Genomic DNA, 27,157 nt, shown 5'->3' with positions numbered 1-27,157 from the left:
TCCGGATACCGGACGTAATAATTTTCCCATTTAGTTTGCCTCTTAATTATTAGCTATGCCAACTTAATTATAATTAACAAATTGTTTTGTTCGTGTAACAACTAACTAATTATAATTAATGAATTGGGCTTGGAGTTTAATTAAGGCATTTTTGATAAAACATGATAGAAGTGGCCGCATTAGCTTGGCCCATTGCAATCTGGGCCAAGTCGACTGTCTTGATTTTCAATGAAAGTTTTTTTTTTTGAAGAAAATTTTCAATGAAAGTTAGAGAATAAGGCTGTTATGTTTTTATGGGTTTGTTCAGGGGTTATTTGAGAATACTACAGCCTTTTACAAAATTAGTTATAAAAGTTTTATTTGGAAAAAATTTTACTGCTTTTTATAATAATTTTTTTATCATAAATATTTTTAGTTAAAAAAAAAATTATACTAGAAAGCAACTTTGAAAAACAGTAATAAACTATCTCAAATGAAGTTCAACTTGTTATGAAAAAAGCATCTTAATTATTTTGATTATAAGAAAATAAATTTCCATCTCATAATTTTTTAAAAGGCTTCATAAAATAATAAGATACCGATTATAAAATGAAATTATGATATTTATTTGAACAAATAAAGTAACGAAAAAGCTATACCAAATGGACTATCAGGATTTGTTTGGAGCGGCTTTCTTACTGCTTCTTAAAGCGGTTTTCTAGTACAAAATTTTAATAAGTCAATTTAAGAAGCGGTAAAAAAATCATGCCAAACAAAGCCTTAATCTAAACTATCCCCAAAGTGTCCAACACTCATTTGAAGCAAAATTAAGGCTTCGTTTGTGACGATTTTCTTACTGCTTCTTAAAACAGCTTTATAGTACATAAATTTTAATAAAAAAACCATTCCAAACAATCCTAAATTTCTTACATTTACTCGGTCTAGATTACTACCAATCATGAAAGATGGTTGTGATTTACATATCTTTTTCCCATCCAAGTAAATAAGTAATTAATTAGAGCTGAGGTGGAATGATTGTGTCCGTTAGATCGATAACTTCCCCATCAAATTTTAAATATGAAATACCTCTTTAATTGTCGTTCTATTAACTTTTCAACATCAGTCAACATATCACAGACCCAACATAGGAACTTAAACTAACATAGCAAGCAGTTTCAACACTTCACATTAGCTCTCGTGAATCTTTGGTTTGACATTTTTAGATATTTATACAATTGATACACATATAAACAAAATGATTTGTATATCATTAATAAATATCTCACAATTTTTTAAAGTGATAATATGTAAAATCTTTGCCTCTTAACATTTGCTTTTATTTGGGGGCTATCTTGTTTGTTTAAGAAGAAATGCTGAGTAAATTAGAACGTAGGGGCTGTGTGGTAGCAGGATTTAGGCTGGATTTCAGAGAAATCCAGTCAAAAGGCCTAAAATGCAAAAGAAAGTCTCATGACAAATGAAAGCCACCGTAGAAGGAAAATTCCGCCTTTTCATGCTAAATCCCGGATTTCCAAAATCCTGTTTTTTGCCATATTTACTAAATTCATTGGTTCCAGAGGAACAGTCTGTTCGTTAAATCCGCTCTACAGCCAAATAGTCATACGAGATTTAATAGAATTTATCATGAATGTTACCAAACAATTTTCAGGATTTAGGCCGCACAGGATTTCCGAAATCCAAATTTAGAAAATTTATGAAATCCTACTTAAATCAAATCTTGAGTGCTACCAAATAGCCCATAATGTGGTAATATTTGTTGACCTCTAACAACTGGCACAACCCCCACTACCCACGTTTAATCCTGAACTACGCAACTTCCCTCACATTATTTTCTCTTTCGCTCTTAAATAAATACGAAAAATTATTAGGTGTGGAGTGCGCACCTTCCGCACAAGCACTGGACCTAGCGGTACCCAGTGGTACCCAGTGCCATTACCTAGCGCCGAACAATACTTGTGAGGACGATTCTCCCCATGCTCACTCCGCACCTAATAATCTCTCCTTAAATACACACAAAAGGAACTGACTGAAAGAAGTAACCCACTCTTTTTCGATCCTCTCTGTGCCGCTCAAAGGAACCGAAGCCCTCAACCAACTCGCAGCCTTCAGCCCCCGCATCTCCAACCCAGTTGTTCCGCTTATCCAAGACTCCGGCAGCCGGATCCACCTGCACGTCAGACTCGATTTGCGACCAGATCACCGGACCCACGCGATCAGTCTGCTTCCTGCACACCTACATTGCAGCCCGACTCCAATTTGATCCTGCCTCCGTGCCCTACAACAGAATCCTCTGCACCAAGTCGCGCAACCCAGTCGGCTCCGGTCTCCCACCGACTCGCCGACCTCCGCCGATCTCGTCTGCCCTCCCAGGTTGCACGCGACCCTTTGTCTTCGGCCCGGCCAGCCGCTGTCCCTCCGTCAAAGCCACACAAAGGAACATGAGATGAAAGCCTAGACTTGCAGCCTCCGGCGCATCCATCTGCTTCCTCCTGCCCGGCGAATTATTGCGTGGTCACCAGATGTCCGGACATCCAATCCGGTGATGCCACGTCACCCAAATACACTGGGTCCCGATGTATTTGGGTGACGTGGCTACACCGGATTGGTGTCCGGACAAATCCGGACACCGGACGCAATAATTTTCCCTCCTGCACATCCAGTCATTACTCAAATACACCCGATCCAATCTGATCTGATTTAATCATCTCTATGATCTGATCCGCTCGAATCCTCTCCCATTTATTTGTGATTTGAGGCTTATATATATTATAAACAGGTATCGTTCACTTGAAGATTTGCGCCGTCGATCTTAAATATGATCAGGAATGCACAAATTGAAGTCCTCGGGCCATTAATCTTTGATCTAGTGGGAAGATCTTTTAATTTGAAGACCTCACATCATTAATCTTTGATTTGGGTGTAATGATTACTAATTCAGAGTGTTGTATCTTAGATCTGAGCGGATAGAATCAAATTGCAGTGCCTCCCAACCTTCTCTCACAATGAGGGGATGCTAAGAGATTGCCAAAATTAAAATTGATAAAGGACCCTACATAATTTCAAATAAATTTAACAATAGAAAAATGAAAAATGAATGAAATGAAGATGATTGCCATAGCCAAACAATATCTTGCCAATTGCAGTATTGTTGATAGAAAGTTATGACAGTTTCTTGATCGGGCTGAGAATTAAGCTCATTTTCATATGAAGTAGAGTGCAATCCTTTATGACCTTGGTGTACAGACTATACCCAAAAGTCTGCATTGATTGTTTATAAGATTGACTATGAAGTGATTTGGTTCTTCAAGTGAAAAATGTAAAATACATTATGCATATAGGTATAAGCATTAATATACTTAAACATGTATTTTACATAGGAAAATATAAGTAGGTCATGCACGTGTAAAATGTAAAATACATTATGCATATATGTATAATCATTAATATACTTAAAAATGCATCTGAAACATTCTCGCATGTCTCCAATCGTCACATCTGATTTCTAAATCCAATGGTCTAAGAATGTTGTAGTGGTCGAATATTCAATTTTGATCATTCTCCAGAAAGGATAAAACTAATTACTTAAATCTCCCGATGATGACTATATTGACAAGAAATCTCAATCAGACGGGAATCTTTCTATCAAAATACTTAAATCCTATTGCAAAATATAGAAAATTATAAATAACTTTAATGTGAAATTTATCAACTAAAAGACTTAAAGCTAAAACAGATTCACCTCCCGCAACCATTTGTTGGGAGTGATAAATTTAAAATTAACCACAGCTCACAAAAAAATGAATGTTGTATAAGGTGTATCACTAAGATTCATCATCAAATTATCTCTTGCCAGCATGGACGTGACACATGCCCTTTGATTGGATGGTTTTGCCAAGAAATGACACAATTATCTTATGATCATTGTAAAAGCTCGTATGTTCTCAAACGGTTACAAACCATTGAGTAATGAATTATAGGATATACTCGATAAGCATAATACACTTTTTTTTTAGCTAAGGTGGATTCAAATGTATCTCATTAGATAAACACTATCTCAGGTCTACAATATATTCTTGGACGAAGCAACTCATGACTACCAACAAGGTTTCTTATGTTAGGTTGGATCGACCATCTCCTATGACTAAGTAGATAATGGACTATGACAGTCCGGGACGACGGAACCATGCAATCTTGATTGGGCTTATCTTAATTCCTCCATCACCTGTTTCAAGTATACGATGATAAATTTCAAGCCTTAAAAATCCCTAAAATCCAAATGTAAAATCCCTAAAGCTGTTATTACTATATGCTTGGTACTTCATGTTTATCTTATGACTAGCCTTAATCTAAAGTTCTCTTTTGTTATTGAGAGGGATATTTAACTATAGGGGCTTGCGCCTATAGAAATTCAAAACATAGATCATAAAGTCATTACAAAATGAGGGCGAATTCTCCAAGTTGTATTTTATCTAAAACCCAATCTGTCTTATTAATTTTTTTTTGGAACTTGTATATGTTAAAACCCTCCATGACAACATAAACAAAAAGAGTGATGTGGGATGAGACGTGAATTTTTGGAGCACAAATATTTTTGAAAAATTTAGTTGTTTGGATGATTGTAAAATAAACGCAGGTGATTTTTTTTTTGTTTAGTTTGAAGTAAAATCAATACGATGTTTAGCCCAACGACAGTAATAGCCAGCGCCCACCAGCTAAGGCATGTTGTTGTGTGTTGTGGTTAGTGGTGGTAATAATTATAGAAATTTTGTAGTAATTTTGAAATAAGTCAAATCTAACAATTTTCAAATAGATCAAAACTAAATTAGATAATGAATTTTAAATACTTTAAAATTTCATTATGTATTTCTTTTACTTCAAATCAAACACCAATTTTTTTAAGATCCCTACATTTAAAATATTTTACACTCATTTTGCTTCAAATCACATGTTTATTCTAATTAAACTAAACATTTTTAATGATATTTACAACATCGAATATATGCTAATTAAATCATTCTTATAATAACACGCAAAAATGTTCAAAACACTTACATGTTTTACTATTGCATGATCTAAAAGATAAGCAAATTTATATACTTATCATTTTATTTCATTTTTATAGATAGGATAAAGACCCATTTGGTTACCTTAAAAATAAACACAAAATGAAATAGAATAAAATCTAGAAATTATACATTATATTTGAAATTATTTGAATGAGTACAAAATAAATATATATAATTATTTTTTAATTTGATTTGAAATAAAACGAATAAAATATAAAATTAAAAAAAAATAATAATGATCATCGGCTGACACCCAATGGTTAGGACAATGGTGGTGGTGACTTGGACTTGGTGATGGTAATGATTTTTTGATTTTTTTTTTAATTTTTAATTTTTTTAAAATAATTTTATCAATGTTGAATAGATGGTGGTGATGGTGGAGGGAGTGTAATAAATTTTTTAGATCTGCACATTTTTATTTATATATCATATAAATACTTAAAATCATGAATTTTAATATAATACTTCTCAACTCAGAATTCAAAAGTGGGCCCAGCGTTAGCTGAGCTTCCAACTGCGTCACCCATCACTGCATGCCACTCGGCAGCAAGTGACGCGCCCCGAAACCAAATAACAATTGTTTTTTCTCTATAAATATTTAAAATATTTTGAAATATTCCGCGCCAATTAGCGCCGCTGTAGACAAAACACAGCGTGTTCCTCGCGGTAGCAGCATTGCCCAAACTACCCTTCAAGATCAAGACCGTAGATCTTGCATCTGACGGCGTACGTCGGTTGACCTGGTCGCAGCTCGAACGCTTCTCAGACGCGGATAATGTAACGCGGCTAAGGCTGTTTGGCTTTGTGTAGTGGAGAAGAAATAGAAGAATTTTAAATTTTAACTATTTACTTTGAAGTAATATAGATTTAATATATATTTTTAGAACCTTATAATATATTAAAAAGTTATTTTTTAGAAATTCAATGAATTCATGTTTTTTTTTTTAAATTTTTGATGCTCTGTCTATCAACCATTATCGTAAACCTGACTCAATTGTTAGTGTAATATAACATATATTTTTAAGCTTGTTCGTAAAATTTATACAACATGACACAATTTCAAGATTATGTTAGGTCTTCATGTCGCTGGCAACATTACTAGGGAAATTATTATATGCGAAGTTTGAACGGGAAGAACTATTCGGATTGCTGCGTATTTATATAGTATTTGCTGAGTATTTATAAATACTCAGTAAATACTCACATTAAATATTTACTAAGTATTTACAAATATACAATAAATACTCAACAAATCCGAACTATTCACTCTGTCCAAACTCCGCACATAATAATTTCTCACATTGCTAACCTCACCAGCAATGTCCATCATCGCACTCACCCCATCTTTTGCATTTCCTTTTTCGATGTTGTGTTATAAAAAAGGTTTCTTTAGCGACGATTTTTTTAATTACATTTAAAGCAATTTTTTAGTACAGAATTTTTAGTTCAGTAATTTTTTTTGAGAAAGATGCTTTAGAAAGCAGTACAAAAATGGGGTTTGATATTTTGGGGTAAAAGTGGGTCATGATATTTTGGCTAAAGTTTTATTAGGATAAATATTAGAATTATTGAATATAATTCAAGATAAATGTAATATATTTGCAATTAATATTATAATCAACAAAAAATAAAACTAAGAGTTATGACATTTATCTAAATCACTTTTGCTCAACATATTTGGATAGTTTATTTTTTTTTTCAAATATAGGTAATTAAATATTTAAAAGAATAAATTGATACAACTTTTTAATTCATTTTACAAGCAGTCAAATCATTTTTGAATTCTTTTATAACAAAAGAAATAATTTTAAATATTATAAATATATTTACTTTATGTGCACAATCAAACGGGCCCTAATTAACTACTACTGGAGGGTAATTTGGTCTATGAATCCCTTCTATAAGACCCCAGCAGGCCAGCAGGCCAGCTTACACTGTGGAAGCCTCAGCGAGTTTCAGAGAGAGAATTGCAGTTTGTTCTCTTCGGATTTGTGCTCAAAATTTACTCCCGGTAAGTAAGATCTTTATCGGTGTGGATTCCTCGATGATTTCTGCTTCATTTGTGTTTTGGTGGTTGCTTTCTTATGATTTTAAAGTTAAAATATCTATTTCATGCCCATATTTTTTCTGTTTTGGGAGATTTGTGGAGCATGTTTTTCCTGTTTTGGGTGTTTTTCTTGCTAGAAGAATGCGTAGACTCTAGCTCTTGTCTCTAGTTGGACAAGAATCGGATTTTGATGTGCTCTGTTTAGCTTGAAAGGAATCATAACAGTATGGTTAAGTTGCTATAAACTGTGAAGATTTAGTTGTTGGGGATGACGATAACCAAGGATTGGGAAGATTTGATCTATTTTTAATGTAGAAAGGAAACTCTCCCCCTTTTTAAGACTGAAATGCTTGATGTTTCTAGAAATAGCTTGTTTTTTTTTTTAATTAAATGAGGGCTTTCAGATCGTTACTGTTCATGCTGTTTTAGATTTCACTTTCGCCTAGTTATAATTAGAGCGTCGTTTTCCTTGATGTTTTGATGTTTTGTTGTGTAGTTCTGTTATATAAATTGCAGTTTAAAAATAATGCATATACAGTGTAACTTGGAACATTGTGCCGAGTAAAAAAAAGAATTGGAATCAGGACTAAAGCTAGTTAGTGTGCGTATGACTTATTTATTCGGATTTTCTTTCGGTATCAGAATTAGATGGGCTTGATAATCTGGAATGTATCGAAGTTAGAAGAGGAAGCTGAGGAAGTACTAAATGCAGTTCAGGTGTTTGGAACAGATAAAATCAAGTGATCGAATAAATATTTCTACTGAGGATTTAGTGAATGTTTGCCTTTTTGATTAGTAAAGAATGAAGGAATACAAAAGGATCATTAGTTCCTGGAATCATGACCATTGTTGAGGCAGCTACTTTTAGTTGACGTTTTAAGTACAGATTGTTTGGATTTATCTTTTATGTGAATAATATTCAATTTATAGGGCATGTTAGCTGATTTTTCATGGAGACTAGGGGCTGTTTGGTTTGATGCAAATAGATACAATATTGAAGAAGTTTTTATAGAAACACATATGACATATTAGGCCACATTTATTTTTAGCATAAGCTATCCGGTTTTGTGTGACTTGGGGGTAGCCTCCGATGCTCAATTAACTAGCAAATCCTTAGGGAATTTTTGAAACCATTCATGATCTGGTTCGTGATCAAGAGAGAAGGGCTTTGGCTCATTTGGAGAGTTGAAGAAACAAAAAATACTCATCATATTAATAAATACCATCTACATGTATTAACCTGTATATACCTATACCTAGTTATACTCGGCACTCACCTCTATATATGTATCCAGAATGTAATAGTTTAGTTGACGTTAATACAATTCTCTGTTTTTATGGTATGAGAGCCTTTGATCTCTGTCCATATAATTAAATTAGGAGGTGTTAAGAGAGTGTAGCACTATCAATTGTAAGTGGAGAGTGTGGCCTTTTTTAGTGGAGAGTTCAAGAAACAAAAAATACTCATTAAATTAACTTAGGAGGTGTTAAGAGAGAGAGTGTGGCACTATCAATTCAAAGGCTAAGCTGATGCATAAGAGTTACGATACATTAGAAATCTAATTCTTTTTTTAGTTCAAATTTTGGAGTATTTTTCCCTGTATCTCAATCATTGGTGGAGCCAAAGGAAGGCATGTGGGGGCATGTGCAACCTCACTCTTTCCTCTTGCTCTTTCCTTACCTTTGAATAACTTCAATTAACGCTTAAAAAATTCACTTTCAGCTCATTATTTTCGCAGCACCCCTTTAAATTTTATATTTATAATTAGGGGTTATTATATTAGTCAAAATTTGAAACTCGTTTTTATTTATATAATAAACCTTTGTAGGAGGTGGCACTTGGCACAAGCAATGACTATAAAATTTGCTTTCAAATAACAAATTTGTTAGGATTCTTGAAGAGGAAGATCACTTTCTTGAATGTAGAGGGAGAGAGGTAGAAATGGAAAGCACACAAGATTTTCTTGAAGAGAGAAAAAAAAGAACTTCTATTTCCTTTTGGGCACCATTACACACTACAAAGCCACCCTTATTTATAGGTTAAAATAAGATATATGCACCTTAGATACAATCTACCTAAAAACGGACCAATAGATAGCTATCTCCAACTTGGTATGATTTTTTTTTAAAAGGAAAAGATATTTGTTATCCACAAAAAATAGCCCTGCCAGTCATCCGTGCCAATTGCCTCCATCGAATGATTAACGCCATCCTCAAGAATTGCTTCGACATCTTCTCAAGCCTTAGTCCAGCTCCACCTTTGCTCCACCTGTTGTTTGCAAATAATAGCCCAAGAAGAAATGCCTTCCCTTATGATCCTCCACTTATGCTGAGCTGTGGATGAATCTGACCTCGTATCTTGCTCCCATCTCCAAAACAATTAATCAAGCTCTACTTGCTTCAGGTTCCTATCCTGTGTGGCACACCTGCCGTGTGACATCTCCAAGTTCAACATTTAGTTCTACCTGTTCCGACCCTATTTGAAAAAGGTAAAGATTTAAAATTTTGAGTTTTTCAACCATTTGCATGTCTTTGGGAGTGTTTTAATGCATGAAAATAATTAAGTGTGCTCTAGAATGAGTCCCAAAAGTTTTGTGTGAATTTCGGCAAAATATGAGAATGTACTTTTGAAGGGTAGCGACATTGGGTGTTCGAGCATAATGGTGCTGCACTCAGCCAAAGTGACAAATAGTGACATTACAGCACCGTGCTCTCGGGTTTTGTAGATTTTTAGCGCAGTAGCGTGATAGGAAATACTTGTGTTCCCAAGTAACCCTAAGGTAATACTTGAGTTCTCAAGCAATCCTAGTCAAGATTAGGTCAAACATAGAGAACAAACTGTGTCCCAGCAGTTTGACAGCACCCTCGCAGCAGAAATTTTGCACCAAACAATGGAAATAAGAGAAACGATGCAAGATTTTCACTAGTAGATGCAAGAAAATAGAGAAAAATACAATATTCTTCAATTCGAGAGGAAGAACCACTCTCTACAAATCTCTAGCAATCCCTAGAGCCCAAGCACAACAAGATATCTCAAACTTTCATTCAAAATTCAAGATGAGCCCTCAATTCCCCCCCAATCCTCTTATAAAACACAAAGGACAATAATAAACTTCCTAAAACAGCCCCCAACATTCAAATTTTCCCTCCTAAGATCACCTAAGCCAAACATGGCCCACCTCTAAATCCTGCTCCCCCTCTATTTTTTTCCGCCTGGAATAGCAGTGGACCGGTCCGGGCTAGACCGGTCCGGGCTAGACCGGTCTAGCCGGCCCCTCCTGGGTCGGCATAATATTACCCCCCTCCCAAAAACTCACCTTGTCCTCAAGGTGAAAAGAGGGAAATTGCTCCTTCACTATTTCAAATGGCTCCCATGTAGCATCGAAATATGGCAGACCCCTCCACTTGATCAACACTTCTTTGTTGCCATCTTTATCTGATCTTACTCCTGCAAGCTCCAGCGGCTCTAATATCATTTCTAATTCCTCAGTTAGTGTCACTGGTAACTCCGTACTAACTGCATGCTCTCCAATCGCTCTCCTCAACTGGGATACATGAAAAATTGGATGTATGGTGGCTGATGGGGGCAATTTCAATCGATACGCCACTGTGCCGATCTTGTTCAACACTTCGTAGGGGCCGAAGTACCTCGGTGCCAACTTCTCATTTCTTCTTCTCGCTACTGTCCTCTGCCTATAGGGTCGTAGTTTTAGGAATACCTTCTCCCCCACTTCAAATTGCATGTCCCTCCAGTGTGAGTCTGCCTGCTTCTTCATAATTTGTTGTGCTCTCAGCAAATGTTTCTTTAACTCTTCCAGCACCTTATCCCTTTCATCCAAGTACTGCTCAATTGAAGACACCGGTGTACTTCCCTTTCCATAGTGCACGAGGTGTGGGGGGTCCCTACCATAAAGCACTCTAAACGGGGTCATCTGGGACGCTGAATCGTGCGACGTATTGTACCAATACTCCGCCTAAGGCAGCCACTTTGCCCACATTCGTGGTATTTCAGACACAAAACACCTCAAATAGGTCTCCAAGCTTCGGTTTACCACCTCAGTTTGCCCATCTGTCTGTGGATGGTAGGCGGTGCTTCTCTTTAGGACAGTGCCTTGCATCCTGAACAGTTCCCTCCAGAACTGGCTGAGAAACACTTTGTCTCGATCAGACATAATCGATTCAGGAATCCCATGCAATCTCACCACTTCCCTGATAAATGCCGCTGCTATTGACACAGCAGTGTAGGGGTGTCGCAAAAGGATGAAGTGTGCATATTTGCTGAGTCTGTCCACCACTACTAAGACGACCGTGAATCATTCTGATCTGGGTAAGCCGTCTATGAAATCCATTGACACTTCCTCCCAAACTTTGTTTGGAAGTGTCAATGGTTGTAGTAGTCCTCCTGGAGTCATTGCCATATATTTATTTCTCTGGCACACTTCACACCTTGCTACCATCTCCTCCACATCTTTGTGCATTCCTTTCCAGTAGAGCTCAGCTGCTAGCCTCCTGTAGGTTTTCTGAACTCCTGAGTGGCCTCCGACTGCACTGCCATGGAACTCCTGCAACAGGTGGGGGATATGTACGGAAGTTCGTGGCATCACAAACCTTCTTTGATACAATAATCTCTCTTCCTCAATGCAGTAGCCCGGATGGCTACCCTTGTCTTTCTGCAGGTCCTCCCTGATCTTCCCCAATTCTTCATCTAGCCTCCTTTCTTCCTTAATGGCCCCCCAATCGACCATCAATGGTACTGACAGAGCTAGCTCCTAGAGCTCCCCAACACATCTGGATAGGGCGTCAGCTGCTTTATTTTCCAAACCAGGCTTGTATTGGATCTCGAAGTCGTAGCCCAACAGTTTGGAGAGCCACCGCTGATACTCCTCAGTCACCATCCTTTTCTCCAGTAGATACTTTAAACTCCTCTGATCCGTCCGGACAATGAAATGTCACCCCAAAAGGTAGGTGCGCCACTTCTGAATGGCCAAGACAATCGCCATCAGCTCTCTCTCGTACACTGACTTCAGTCTTGCCCTGGTTGATAGCACTTGACTGAAGTATGCTACAAGCCTGTGGTTCTGCATCAACACTGCTCCTAACCCATATCCTGACGCGTCGGTCTCTACTACGAAAACCTGAACAAAGTCTGGAAGAGCTAGAACAGGAATAGTCGTCATGGCTTCCTTTAACCTCTCGAATGCCTGGGTGGCTGCCTCTCCCCAGCAAAAATTGTCCTTCTTCAGCTGCTCAGTCAAAGGCTAGGCAATGGTATTGTATCCCTTCACAAACTTCATGTAGTATCCAGTCAATCCTAGAAAACCCCTCAATTCCCCGAGGTTCTTAGGTAGCGGCCATTTCTGCATTGCCTCAATTTTAATTTGATCCGCTGCCACTCCTTGAGATACCACATGTCCCAAGTATTCCATACTTGCCTGAGCAAAACTGCACTTCTTCAGGTGGGCTTTCAACTGGTGCTCCTGAAGCACTTCCAATACCACTCTCAAATGTTTCAAGTGCTTCTCCACAGTCTTGTTGTACACCAGGATGTCATCGAAAAAGACCAGGACAAACTTCCTAAGGTGCTGCTTGAATACCCGATTCATCAATGATTGAAAGGTTGCAGGAGCGTTAGTCAACCCAAAGGGCATTACTAGGAATTCATAATGCCCTTCATGTGTCCTGAACGCTGTCTTTGGAATGTCCCCTTCCTTCATTCTGATTTGATGGTAGCCCGATTTCAAGTCCATCTTTGAAAACACAACTGCTCCATGCAGCTCATCTAGTAGCTCATCGATCACAGGAATGGGAAATTTGTCTGGTACTGTCTCCTTGTTCAGGGCTCTGTAGTCCACGCAAAACCTCCTCCCATCCTTCTTTTGACCAGTAAGACTGGACTGGAGAAAGGACTCACACTGGGTCTGACGATCCCTGCTTCCAGCATCTCCTTGATCAGCTTCTCAATTTCATCCTTCTGAATCTGGGGGTAACGGTACGGTCGAACACTGATCGGTGACACTCCCTCTTTCAGAAGAATGGCATGCTCCTGCTCTCTGGGTGGTGGCAATCCCTGGGGTGGCTGGAACACCTCCCTGTATTGTTGTATGAGTGGTTGCACCATCGGTGGAATGTCTCCTTCTTCCCCCATGCTAACCCTCTCCAAGCGTTGCAGCTCCACTAAGTCCCGGTGCCCATCATTACCCCGTAACCTCCCGTGTCCACCAGCTCCATCCCCATTGCATCAACAATCTGGGTGGAGATGAAATTGTGAGTTGCCCCACTATCTATCAACACCACAACCTCCCGGTCAGAGATCTCTCCTTTCACCTTCATAGTGTGACTCGAAGTGAATCCCATTACTGAGTTTAGAGAGACTTCTGCTACGTCCAGGTGCAGCTTCTCCTCCTCCCCCTCGGGGTCACTCCCACCTCCCTCTTCGTCTTCCTCATCTTCATAAACGAGGAGAACCTAAAGAGATCGGTCCTTGCACTTGTGCCCCGGCATGTACTTCTCATCACACCTGAAGCACACCCCTTTTTCCCTCTTCTCTTGCAGCTCCTTCTCAGTCAGCTTTTTGAACTGCCCACTATTGCCGCCTCCTGTCCTCTAGTGGTGCAGCTCCTTTTGGAGCTAGGAAGGTAGTCGTCATCTTGTAGGTTCCCCCAGAGCTACTGCTACGAGCCCCTTTCTCCAGATACCTCTGATCCTCCACCAGCTGCGCCAACTCCATGGCTTCCCCCAAATCGTGAGGTCTCATCACCCTGACAGCTGCCCTGATCTCCGGTTTAAGACCCTTCATGAAGTTCCCCTCCAACACGGTCTCAGAGAGACGATCCAGCCTGCTCGCGAGGTACTCAAACCTGTCGCGGTACTCGGCGACCGTCCCCTCCTGTGTCAGGGCAAAGAACTGCTCGTAGAAGTCTCCTCCCCTACTGGTTTGGAAACGCTCTAGCAGACAGCCCTTGAACTCCCTCCAGCTTCGAATGGGCCGCCTCATGTCCCGCCACTGGTACCAAGCTAATGCTTTCCCTTCCAAACACAGTCCTGCCGCGGTCAATTTCTCCTCCTCGGTCAACCCATTGACCGCATAGTATCGCTCCACCTTGTAGATCCAGCCATGTGTGCCCTCGCCCTCAAAGATGGGCATCTTCAATTTCCTCACCCTCGGGTCTCCACCGTTTCCCCTAAATCCTCTGTAACCCCCCGCTCCCCGAGGGGGAAAAACTCCCCAGTGGTCACGACCTTCCCTCCGCCGATCGTACCCATGTCCTTCCTCATACTCTTCCTTCTCCTCTCATCTTCAGCACCTCGACGGTAGAACTCATCTCTTCTCCCAAAAATTTGAGCACCTCTTCTCTCATAGCCCATGCTCATCTCCTCCCTAGAAAGTGGTTCTAGCGGAGGCATTCCGTCATTCCCGTCAAGGATCTCCACTTCTGTAGTGCCCCTCCCTCTCAATGGGTTCGGGTTTCCGTATCTCCCATTGTCGCCGGTGGCTTCCCTTGCTTCCGATGTCGTCGGGTTTGGCTTGCCCTCCAACATCTTCTTCATCATTTCCTCCAAGGCCGTGAACATCCCATCCATCTTTTCATGGATGGATGCGAATTGATTTTGAAATTCAGTTGTTCTTTCTTCCAAATTGGTCTTCAGTTGGCCGATTTCTCCCTCCATAACTTCTACCTTCATTCCGGCCATCTTTTCTCACACGGTTGTCGAGAATTCCTCTTGCGGAAGACGATTCCTTGCTGAAATTTCAAAATTTCAGCTGTCGATGGTCCCAAGACGATGCTCTGATACCAATTTGATAGGAAATACTTGTGTTCGTAAGTAACCCTAAGGTAATACTTGAGTTCTCAAGCAATCCTAGTCAAGAATAGGTCAAAAACAAAGAACAAACTGCTGTCCCAGCAGTTTGACAGCACCCTCGCAGCAGAAATTTGCACCAAACAGTGGAAATAAGAGAAGCGAAGCAAGATTTTCATTAGTAGATGCAAGAAAATAGAGAAAGATACAACGTTCTTCGATTCGAGAGGAAGAACCACTCTCCACAAATCTCTAGCAATCCCTAGAGCCCAAGCACAACAAGATATCTCAAACTTTCATTCAAAATTCAAGATGAGCCCTCAATTCCCCCCCAATCCCCTAATTAAACACAAAGGACAATAATAAACTTCCTAAAACAGCCCCCAACATTCAAATTTTCCCTCCTAAGATCACCTGAACCAAACGTGGCCCACCTCTAAATCCCGCTCACCCTCTGTTTTTTTCCGCCTGGAATAGCAGTGGACCGGTCCGGGTTGGACCGGTCCAGCCGACCCCTCCTGGGCCTGCGTAACATAGCGCTAGGCCATTATGAGCTCATTAAATATATTTTAATTCCATTAATTCGATCATTTTTAATTGAGCAGCCTGCTAAGAAGGAGAGAAAGAGATATTTGGAGAGGAAAAAAACACGTTTTGAGTCTCTTCAGGCCATTTTGAGCCGTTAGTCTAGCTATGAAAGCTGTCCGTATTAAGATAGGTCACATTATGCTTATCTCAGTTTCAAAAAATATGATTTTTTTTTTCAAATTTTTTTATTAAATTTATATTTTCATTAGCAAAAAATGTGTATAACTTTGCAACAAAAAAATTTTACCCGTAAGTTTTATATGCTAGAGATCATAATTACGAGCATTTTGAGTATGTTATGAAAATTTTATATTGGGTAATTTGGAATTTGTGCGATTTTAATTGAACATAAAATAATTTGGATACCGAAAAATAATTTTGTAGTACAACGAATATCTTTAAACAATGTTTTACACAATACTTTATATTTTGGTTTTGTTCTGACATTGTAAATATTTGCTCAGTAGGAAGTTCAGTTACCTACTATTATAAGACTGAAATTCTGACATGTGCTAATTTTTTTTTTTAATTATTACAAGATGATGAAATATATGCTAATATGATTGAAAAACATCTGTTGGGATTGGGAGCTATAAGGGGTCAGAATTTTTTGAGATTTTATTTATATCAAGGGTTATTCTTGTATCTATAAGATATATTCTGGTGATAATAAGTCATGTTCTAGTGTCTATGAGCATGTTTAGATAGTATAAGCACCAAAGGAAAACATAAGGGGCCATAATTATTTAAGATTCTGTCTAGGACCAGGATATATGATGTGAACTGCTTTGTGATATAAATTGTTCTATTATTTATCTGCTCAGTATTGTTATTTACATAAATTAGATACATGCTATGCTTTTCTTTTCTTTCTAAATATAAATATTTATTTGTTAGATTACATTTAACTGCTTTTAAATATTAAATAAAAATATTTAATAAAATAATATTTGGAAATTTAGATCAGTTGTGTGGTATGCTGAGTTATTGTAGCTCACTATGATTTTTTTATAATTTTCAGGATCTTGAAAACGGAAGGAACCTATCGATTAACAGTTCAAGATCAGATCTGAGCTTATAGGTATTTCTCTATTTTGATTTTTGTACAATCATGACTAGTTTATTATTATTCAGTTCTATAGCTTTTGCGTATAACCATGTACAGTAGTGCATATTAATTTTAAAGAAATGAAATAAACTTTTTGGATGAGTTATTTTCAGTACTTGAATGTTTTAGTAGCTTATAGTTTATTTAAAATAAAAATTGGAAGAAAATTTGAAACATTCCAAAGTTAGATTTTGGGATTTGCCTGCTCAACACGAAAGGACATATTCTGATCGAGTTGGTGTGACATGTTGGCCCAGGGCTCGCCTTCCTCGCGCAAACCATGCATAGCGCCTGACTTGGCTCCATGCCCACGCCCCGCGCCCCCTTCTCCCGCAACCCGTGCCCTTCGGCTTTTGATCACAGCACCAGGCCATTCAGAGCTTTCTCTTCTTTGATCCGCGTGCATGCTCCTCTCTGATCCGGTACGGGACTTGCCAACTTGTCCTCTCCGCCTATTAGCTCATTTGATCGACCTACACAACCTCTGGCCTGCGATATCAGCCTCCTCTCTTTATTTCTTCAGACAAGAACCTTCCTTCACCCTTACCTAGCTCTGATACCGATCTGTTAGGATTTGTTGAGGAAGAAAGAGCTTCTTGCTCTTCTTGGAAGAGAGAGAGGCAGAAAATTGGAAGAGAGAGAGGCAGAAAATGAGAGAAGAGAGGGGATTCGCACAAATTTTTGGCTGAAAAATTTCTAAAGATTTATTTCATTTTCCTTGTAACCAGTAAATATATTATTCATATAAATTAATTCATATGCATTGTGAAAGATGACTTTCATGGTAGTAGTAGGAGAATCTTTAAGATTCTAGATTTATCATTAATAGATGATTGATGATTTGCTAAGTTGTTCTTCTTATATTGGAGTATGTTGATGGTCGGAAAGACCCTGGTAGTGAAGATAAGCTTAATGACATCAAGTGTGTTGGAGAGATTTGAGTACTAAACATCACAATGACGAAACAAGCAAGAAAGTAAAAATAGTAGAAAAGTAAAGAATACCAGGATTTAACATGGAAAAACTCAAAATAGGGGAAAAAAATTATGGAGCCACACCACACCAAGAAGCCCATTATGAAAATTGAGAGAAAGAAGTAGAGATATATTTATCTCCCTCTCTCTTCTTGCTTCTCTTCTCACATACACCGTTCTCAATATCTATACTATCAAAATACAATAGAAAGCCAAGTAAAATAACTCTAAGGACGCAACCCTTTAGAAATTTGAGAAAGAGAACTGTCCAGTTTGTCTCGCACTGCTGCAGCACCGTATCTATACCGCTGCGATGCTCTGCTCTTTGTTGTTCAGTGCTAGGGTGCTTCGGAACATAGCGCATGGGTGCTCAGGTACGCAACGCCTGCGCGTTGTACGGAAATAAAAAATTCTCGTGCAAAGCACCTGAACCCAAACAGGAGGTTAACCTCCCGCCCCCCAGCGACACGCCATCAAACCAATGAAATTATTTCCCTCAAGTATATAATATTTTTTGACATTTAAGTGCCTTAATAATATTGATATATTATCTAAAATTTATCTTGATCGGGCTCGAATCTTGAAGCAAAATTGAGTTGAAAGCTTCTTAAATTAAATCGGGGACTATCCAAACCCCGATTTCAGCAAACTTAGTTTAAATTGAAAGTCTCAAAAATACAAACCTATCGACTCCAAATTTGATTGAATCCGAGCCCAAAGGACTCTAAATCAAATACCCAAAGCATATTTGGAAGGTTCAAACCATAATTTGGATTACTAAACGATTTTCAAACATGACATGCTTATAATCAAATCGAGCGGCTCGACGAGACGAATCAAACGAGCCCAAGATCGCTAAATTCTGATATCATTATGACATACAAATGATCGATAAGCGATCGACAATCAAGTGGATTGATATCGACCGTCCATTCAAACCACTCCCATTTTGACCTCGATCCACCACATATTTACAAGTCATGCCTGCCGCTCTTAAAAAACAATAAATAACCCCCATTCTTCTCATGAGGAAGAAAGGTGGAGAAGGGGGAAGAGAGGGAAGAATTATGGAGCTTACTCGCCGTAGACCACCGCCGAAGTTCTTTCCGGCCACCGTCGGACTTCCGCCAATCCGCCTACCATCGCCAAATTTCCGCCCGTCTACCGACCACTGCCAGACATCCGCTCATCTGCCGACAATCGCCATACTTCCGCTCGTCCGCCGACCACTGCCGGAGTTCTTCATGATCATTGACAGACTTCTACCAGTCCGCAGACTATCGCCGGACTTCCGCCAGTCTGCCGGATACAATCCTTCCCACCGAATACGGACATTCCGACCACCGTCGCCCAACAATGGTCCTCGTAACCTCCACAACTCGACTATGGTCCTTCTGACAACTATCATCCGACTACAGTCCTTTTGACCTCCGTTGTCCATCGACTATGGTCCTTCTGACCACTTTCGCCAGGCAATGACCTTTATTACCTCCGTCACCCATCGACTACTGTCTTTCTGACCTCCTCCGCCCGCTGACTACGGTCCTTCTGACTTTCATCACCGGACAACGGTCCTTCCAACCTTCGTTGCCCGCCGACTACTGTCCTTCCTTCTGAACTAGTCAACCAAATTATGATAAAATTTGTGCTCAATCAAATTAAGTTCTTAGAGAAGCATCAAATTTAGGCTTTGTTTGGGACACTTTTCTTACTGCGTCTTAAAATAACTTTTTTATATAAAAATTAAAAAACTGTTTTAAGAAGAAGCTCTAAGAAAGTCATTCCAAACGAAATCTTCATTGCTATCACTGTGGTCTTCTGCAAGCATATGTTGAAATTTTCGTCCACATACAGAGCATTCGTCTTTTTCAGATCAGATAGACGGAGTAATTAGAGGGATTCGAAAGTAGACGTGTACTTACGAATTTTTAATCATAAGCGAAGTTCAGTCAACTTAATAAACAATGCAGATTTGGGAGTTATTTGATTGAATGGCTTATACTAAACGATTAGTGCCATTCTCATGACTCCTTTAAAATATAGTTGGCAGATGGATTCCAATAAATGCGTCTGACTGATTTTTATAATGGGTAGGTGTTCTAACCATTCGTTATAACTCTGGTTATTGGGAAATCGCTCTCATGAAGCATTATTTGTTTTCTTAGTTTACCCTTTTTTTTGGCTATGAGTTTATGCTTTTTTTTTTACTATCAGAAAATTTTGAAGTTTATTTTTTTAAAAAAATTAGTAAATTATATAAAAACAAAATTTTATTTTCATGTAAATAGATATTTCTTTTTGGGTTTTTATCATAAAAAACAGCAAAGTAACTGCCTCCAATTGAGACCTACATATCTTCCACAGAGATTCATATCTCATATCTGCTTATTTGTCTCTTGTGAAAGCTAACAGAAGCTTGGTATTCTAGAACTTTTGAAGGTTAAAGTTTAAACCTACTTTTTTCTCATGAGATCTGATCTGACCTACCTTGATTCTCTGATCTTACTAGTAAATTGTCGTGGTTACATTTTTTAAAGCTTCTTCTGTTCCATCTTACAGTAATGCGCATTCATGTAGTTTTCTTTTTAAATATCTTGGTGATAATGTACAGCCTTTTCATGAATAATATCTTGTTATAACTGTTTTTTATTTGATCAATAAAACAATGAATCTAATTTAATTGTTTGGAATCGGATTATTTGAAGTTTGAATATAAATAATTTTTTAATTAATGAACAAAAAATAAATTTTTATCAATTATAGGACCTTAGATCAAGGGCTTCTATTTTTTTTGTGGCTGCATGAATAATAGAATAAATATGACACATTTTATGTGCACTTGAGCTTGCTTTTTGTTTATATAATACTAATCTCAAAATCACATAAAAAATATCATTAATATTAATTTATATAAAATAAAATTTATCTTCTCATACAGATATTTTAGCATGATTTAAATACTAGGGTGAGATATGCATAAATATAAAAAATTAGGTATCATATATACAAATATATAAAAATTCTTTGATATATATTATAAAATAATGTAATAAAAATTTTTTAACTACAAGTGAATACTGAATACCCAAAATCATTATTTTATAAATACTAAATTTGAACGTTTTATAATTTTAATTATTTTATATTTCGATTAAATATCATCCACTTATTATAAAATTTTCTTTTATGATCTGCAAATATAATTCTTTTGCCCTGAACGTACTGGTTTCCTTGAACAATTTCTTATTTGAAGACCTAAATACCTGAATTTCTAGAGCTTCCCTAGGACCCTATCCTTAATTTCCTTCTCCAAGATCGAGCTTCTTGCTTCGTTATTTTCGATATGTGACTTCAAATTCAAAACAATCTACTGGGAGTTGTGAATTCTGATGGGCAACGGTAAGAAATCAAGGGTTCATATTCTGAGTCTGACCCACTCTTAATGTGACAGTATTTTTTTTGGTGATTGAATTGTCTTTTTCTGTCATTTCTTATAACGATGATCGTCATGTACTTCTTCATCTTGCTGCTTTTGCCTTGATAATTTACCTATACTAGATTTTTTTTTTATAAATTTATTTTTTTCTTATACCTGATACCTCTCCTTCATTTCAAACCTAATACATATCTCAGCTTATTTACTAGTTAATTTTTTCACTCTCTCCCAATTCCACACAGAAGCATCTTCTGGTACCTAGTAAAAAAGCTTCATTAGTGTTTATTATTACCGATGATTGGGTGACAGATTCGATTCAGTTCTTGTCTTACAACGTTAAAACTTTCTGTTTGGAGTTCTTCTTACCGAAAATTCTCTATTTCCTAAATAACTTTCCTTTTCAATCTCATATTTTTGTTTACGAAATCTGCCTCTCTTCTATCTCTTTTCGAACCAGCTATTTCTAACTCTGTTTCAGGCAGCTTTGATTTGTTTTGTTTCATGCCATCCATTCATGTTGATGAAATTATTTTCCATACTCAAGCAACGTGCCTGTAATTGTTCATGAAATCTATTATAGCTTTCTCGTTCTTCATTCCTACTTGCAGCTTGTTCCATCTGTAATGATCATTATGAGTACTTTTGCTAATTTTCCACGGCTTCGTCTTAACATTTTATTGTGCATGTAGAAGTTGAGACTTCTTGAACAGCGGTAGCAGATGGAGAAAGAAGAAGAGAAAACTGAAACTTTTATTATTGTTTTTCCTTGCTTCATACAAACAGCCGAGGCCTATATATAACCTATTCTAGTATAATAGAGTACACGTGTAAGTTAGCCATTGGTACAAGATACATAGCGATGTAATTAACTTCCTTAACAGTGCAAACTCGCTGATTTTTTAAGCGGCTCCTGTTACAGCCCTAGTTGATCCACCGAGCTTCCATTTAACTGAACTCCTAACTTGCGCAGTGAAAAAAAAATTGATTTTCTTGAACCTTTATGGAACTTTATTTTTAAATTTTTTCCTGTTTCAACTATATAGGGTACTACTAATTGGTCACCTATGATTGATGTTATTTATATTCAGATACTAAGCCTTAATTGACCTGACACTTTCATTTCATTTGCAGAGTAATAATCCTGATTTTGTTAGGCTTGAGATCTAAATTTGTACAATCATTTTTCAAAAATGAAGAGATTGACATCTAGGAAGTCGCACTCATGGTGGTGGGACAGTCATATCAGTCCGAAAAACTCCAAATGGTTATCTGAAAATCTTGAAAGTAAACATCGATCTCCTTCTATCCTTCGCTATTTTTCTTTTCATTATGTTAATGAATTTAAACCTGCATTGCAGAGATGGATCGCTTAGTAAAGGAAATGCTGAAACTGATTGAAGAAGAAGGGGATACTTTTGCCAAAAAGGCTGAAATGTACTATCGACGGCGTCCTGAGCTGATCTCTCGTGTTGAGGATTTTTATCGTATGTATCGCGCGCTTGCTGAGCGCTATGATATTTTAACTGGCGAACTGCGCAAGAATATCCCCTCTGATCTCCAATCTCAGGGTTCTGGCAATTGTTCTGACTTTGGTACAGAACCAGCTTCGCCATCCTTTTCTTTGTCTCCTGATCAAACTCCAGAGCGCAAGCAGAAACTTCCCAAGCCGTTAAGGAGAGCTGCTGGCTTTGATGTCTTCCTTGGCTCCACGACCAGCTCCGATTTTTCTCGAAAGGGATCTGATGATTCATCATCCGCATCATCATCAGATTCTGGTTCTGAATCTGAGGATGGAAAGATTGTGGATGCATTTGAGAACACTTCTGGTCTCAATGCTCGTATAATTCAATTAGAAGACCAGCTTCGTGAAGTTAGGGAGAAGCTTAAGGATTATGAGAAAGGTTCCAATGGCCAGTGCGTTCATGACGCGAAGGATGAAATTCCAGCAGTTGTAGAAGTGGAGGCTAAGCTCCATCCTGAATCAATGGACAAAACGCCCGTTTCAGAAACGGAGATATGTAACCATAAATCTGAAATAAAGTCTCTGAAGGAAGCAATGGAGGCAGCTGCTAAGCAATTTGAGGCTGAAATTTCACTCAAGGATCATACCATTGAGGAGTACAAAACGCAGCTTGATGCAGCAATGAGCAAATTCATCCAGGAAAAATCGACTCTTGAAGGTGAGCTCAAAAGCAGCATAGCTGGTCTTGAACTGGAGGCTAAACAACTTTCAGAGAAAAAATCTAGCCTTGAAATTAGAATTTTGGAGCAGGAGCAAATGATCAATGATTTGAAGGTCATGTTGGCTGAATCTTCTGAAAAGTCTTTACATGAGAAGTCTATACTGGAATCTAAAGTTTGCAGCCTGATGGAATCGGAGAAAATCCTTGCATCCAAGCTTCGAGCTTTAGATGCTGTACAAGTAGAAAGTGAGAGGCTTTCTGAATCAGAGGATAAAAGGGCTGCTTTAGAAGCAGAGATATCAAATCATAAAGGTGAAATAAAGCGTCTCAAGGAAGCAATGGAGGCCGCTGCTAAGCAATATGAGGCTGAAATTTCAGTTAAAGAGCATAGAATTGAGGAGTACAAAACACAGCTTGATGCAACAATAAACAAATTCATGCTGGAAAAATCGACTCTTGAAATCAGAATTTTGGTGCTGGAGCAGAAGATTAAGGAATTGAAGGTTATGTCAACTGAATCTGTTGAAAAGCTTCTTCATGAGAAGAATTTGCTGGAATCTAAAGTCTGCAGCTTGATGGACTCTGTAAACATCCATGAATCCAAACTACAAGCTTTACAAGCAGAATTTGAGCTGCATCCTGAATCTGAGGATAGAACGGTAGTTTTAGAAGCAGAGATATCAAATCATAAAGGTGAAATAAAGTGTCTTAAGGAAGCAATGGAAGCTGCTGTCAAGCAATTTGAGGGTGAAATTTCCATGAAGGATCACACCATTGAGGAGTACAAAACACAGCTTGATGAAGCAATGAACAAATTCATGCTGCAAAATTCTACTCTTGAAGCTGAGCTCAAAAGAAGCATAGCTGATCTTAAACTGGAGGCCAAGCAACTTTCAGAGAAGAATTCTAGCCTTGAAATTATAATTTTGAAGCAGGAGCAAGTGATTAAGGAATTGAAGGTAATGTCAACAGAATCTTCTGAAAAGCTTCTACAAGAGAAATCTATACTGGAATCTAAGGTTTCCAGCCTAATGGACTCGAAGATTATCTACGCATCTAAGCTTCAAGCTTTGGAAGATCGGATAAGAGATTTAGAACTGGAGAAGATGGAAGCATTGAATGTGAGTGCAAAACGCATTGATGAACTGAATCAAAGCCTGGATGGATCTAAGCTGAAAATCGACATGCTTACATCAGAGAAAGATGAGCTCAATTGTAGAGTGAGCAGGCTCATGGATGATACAAAATGCAGGGATGACAATCTTCGTAGTATGGCGGATCACCTGCATCAGTTGCATATCGAGCATGTAAATCTTATAAAAGAAATTGAGGAAGGAAGGAAGAACTCTGTGGTGCTGATGAAACGAGTGAGGGAGCTTGAGGAGGACGTGGAAAGGCAAAAAGTTATCATCTTAGATGGTGCAGAGGGGAAGAGGGAGGCTATAAGGCAGCTGTGCTTCTCTCTGGACCATTATCGTGATGGGTACCAGAAGCTCAGGCAAATGCTGCAGGGACACACCAAGAGGGTCGCAGTCATGGCAACCTGATTTCCATATCAATTTTCAAGGTAATAGTCATTGTAAGATATATCAGCTGCTGTGCTTCTCATTTTAGAGCTTTTGTTGTTTCTTCTAGCTATGTAGTGTTATGCTGATTGAGTTCCGGGGAGTAGGAATTTGGTGCTTCTGAGAGTGTAGGGTTTCGTTTGGGACGACTTTTTTTTATTGAATTTTAAAGCAGCTTTTTAGTATAAAAGTTAAAATTTTATACTAAAAAGCTGCTTTAAGAAGCAGTAAGAAAGCCGTCCTAAACTAAGCCTAAAAGTAGGTGACAACGCACTTTCCATGTATTGTCAGTGATCTAAAATGTTCGCTATTAGCAATCCTGCAAGTGAGGGGGCATATTACTATTGCCAATATTTGCCTTCTTTGATGTAAAAATAGTTGAATCATGTTGAAGCTTGGAAAATAATCTTAGAAGTTGCTAAGATGATCTAGAATTTTTGGATGCAGGAAAAATGGATGCCGATTCAAATTCTCTTTAAGTAGACAATTTTTGTTGGATTTAGATTGTTAGGGTTTATTTAAAAGAAAATGTTTGATAAGTTTTGTGTTTTTCTTGTTGTTGTCGTCGTCTGCCGATTCAAATTCTCTTTGTTGTTGTATCTATATGAAAGCCATCATAGGTTACATCTTTCATCATCGTATTGTGCATTGAAATATCCACAAATTTAATGATAAATGAATTTGAAATATTTGATTTTTTGATGGATTAGGACTAAAAGTGTTTTGCCTGTTTTCGTGGCCTTTATTATATTAGTATAAATGCACTAAATAAAGTTTTTAAAAGCAAAAAAAAAAAATGATATTATAATATTTAAAATTAAGTTACTACATGTTATATGAATAATAGTATATGCTATATCAATATTACATGCAATATTTAGCATACTTATTGATATATCATCTGAAAACTATCTTGATTGGGGCATGAATCTCAAGATAAAATCAAGTCGGAGACCATATGAACTCCGAATTTAGAAAATTTATAGTTGATTTGAACGTCTCGAAAATATGAACTCAATGGCACCAGATTTGACTCAATTCGAGCTCAAATGAGTCTAAATTAAAGACTTGAAGCGCATTTGGAAGGTTCAAATAATAATTTGGATTACTAAACAATTTCCAAATGTGATATGCTTATAGTCGAATTGAGCAGCTCAACAAGTTGAATTCAACTAGCCCAAGATTGTAGAATTATGATATCATTAAGACATTCAAATGCCAATAAATGGTTCATGATCAAGGGATTCAATATCACATATCCATTTAAACCTATCCCAATTCACTCTTGATCTTCCTATTTATTGGCCATGTCACTCTCAAAAATTATAAATAGACCCCTCATTCTTCATTGAGGGGAGGAAGAAGGGACCCAAGAAAGTAGAGAAGGAAGAGTTCTCCTGCCACTAGACTCCTCAACCACTATCGGACTTCAGACCGGCCACTGACTTTCGCCAGGCTAGCGATGGACGCCAGATTTCTGCTCGGCCACGAACTGATGCAAGAATTCTACCCGGCCATCAACTAGCGCCAGACTTCATAGGATTTAACTCTTACGTTACCAAATAATTTTCATGATTTAACTTTAGCATAATTTACTAAATCCATATTTACAAAATTTAGTAAATCCTATTCAAATTAATTCCTACTTGTTGCCAAACAACCCCTTAGTTTTTTTCAACATAATTATAAAATTGAATGCTTGCACTATTTATGATATAGAAAAAAAGATCAAACTCCTCAAAGCTACATGGCGAATTTGCTATTATAGAGTAAATTATGTGACATGAATCATAAACATGGAGCAATGAACAAATATTGCTTATCAATGCATTATTTTATTATAGGCATGAAACTCTCATTAGCATGTCGAACCATCTTGCCTATTAACAAATCCCATCTTTTTAGTTAATATAGAGTTTTTATCATATTCTTAGAAAAAATAATCCTAATGGATAGTAAGATTTTTACCATTTTGCATCATCTGTAGAGATGTATAAGCCCCTTCCTCACTTGTATTTAGGCAATCTATTCTAGGGTAGTGAGACAATAGTGCACCCTTTGGGCTTGTCCCTTCCTTAGGCTTTCATCACTAGCAAGAGAATACAACAAATTCTATATCACTCTATTGACATTAATTATCATTTGAGAAATAGCTTTCATATGTTAGGGCTACTGTCTTCTGTCTATGCATCCTTTATATGGAATTAAGAATGTGAGCTAAATATCTTTCACGTATATTACATCTAAGATATAATTAATCATAGAGCTAGACTAGTACTTTTAGAAAATATTGATTTCTTATAAATGAAAAATAGATGTTTGATCTCCATTTTATTAAAGAAAAATCTTTAGGATATCTTCAATCTATCTTTACTAATTATCAAGCGAAG

General features: G+C 37.7%; 2 protein-coding genes across 6 annotated transcripts; one reads left to right on the top strand and one right to left on the bottom strand.

Annotated features, from left to right (window-relative positions):
- The first annotated feature begins 7,010 nt into the window (after window positions 1–7,010).
- On the top strand, window positions 7,011–25,209 carry LOC110116559 (protein NETWORKED 4B). Of its 5 annotated transcripts, XM_020850196.2 has the most exons (4): window positions 7,020–7,077; window positions 16,523–16,582; window positions 22,151–22,303; window positions 22,378–25,209. In XM_020850196.2, the coding sequence occupies exons 3-4, from the start codon at window positions 22,210–22,212 to the stop codon at window positions 24,747–24,749; spliced, it is 2,466 nt and encodes an 821-aa protein (XP_020705855.1). In that variant the 5' UTR covers window positions 7,020–7,077; window positions 16,523–16,582; window positions 22,151–22,209; the 3' UTR covers window positions 24,750–25,209. The 5 variants fall into 5 exon arrangements, with proteins under 5 accessions (XP_020705856.1, XP_020705855.1, XP_020705857.1 ...); XM_020850197.2 differs by lacking the exon at window positions 16,523–16,582 and having other exon boundaries at window positions 7,011–7,077; XM_020850198.2 differs by lacking the exons at window positions 7,020–7,077; window positions 16,523–16,582 and adding an exon at window positions 20,798–20,982.
- Window positions 13,697–14,257, bottom strand: LOC110116562. Its single transcript, XM_020850201.1, has one exon. The coding sequence runs from the start codon at window positions 14,255–14,257 to the stop codon at window positions 13,697–13,699; it is 561 nt and encodes a 186-aa protein (XP_020705860.1).
- Window positions 25,210–27,157: the final 1,948 nt, after the last annotated feature.

The sequence above is a fragment of the Dendrobium catenatum genome, unplaced genomic scaffold, assembly GCF_001605985.2.
Source record: "Dendrobium catenatum unplaced genomic scaffold, ASM160598v2 original_scaffold_76227, whole genome shotgun sequence".
NCBI classification, from domain to species: Eukaryota; Viridiplantae; Streptophyta; class Magnoliopsida; order Asparagales; family Orchidaceae; genus Dendrobium; species Dendrobium catenatum.
Note: the sequence above shows the minus strand (reverse complement) of the source record. Positions and strands in the feature narration are given on the sequence as shown.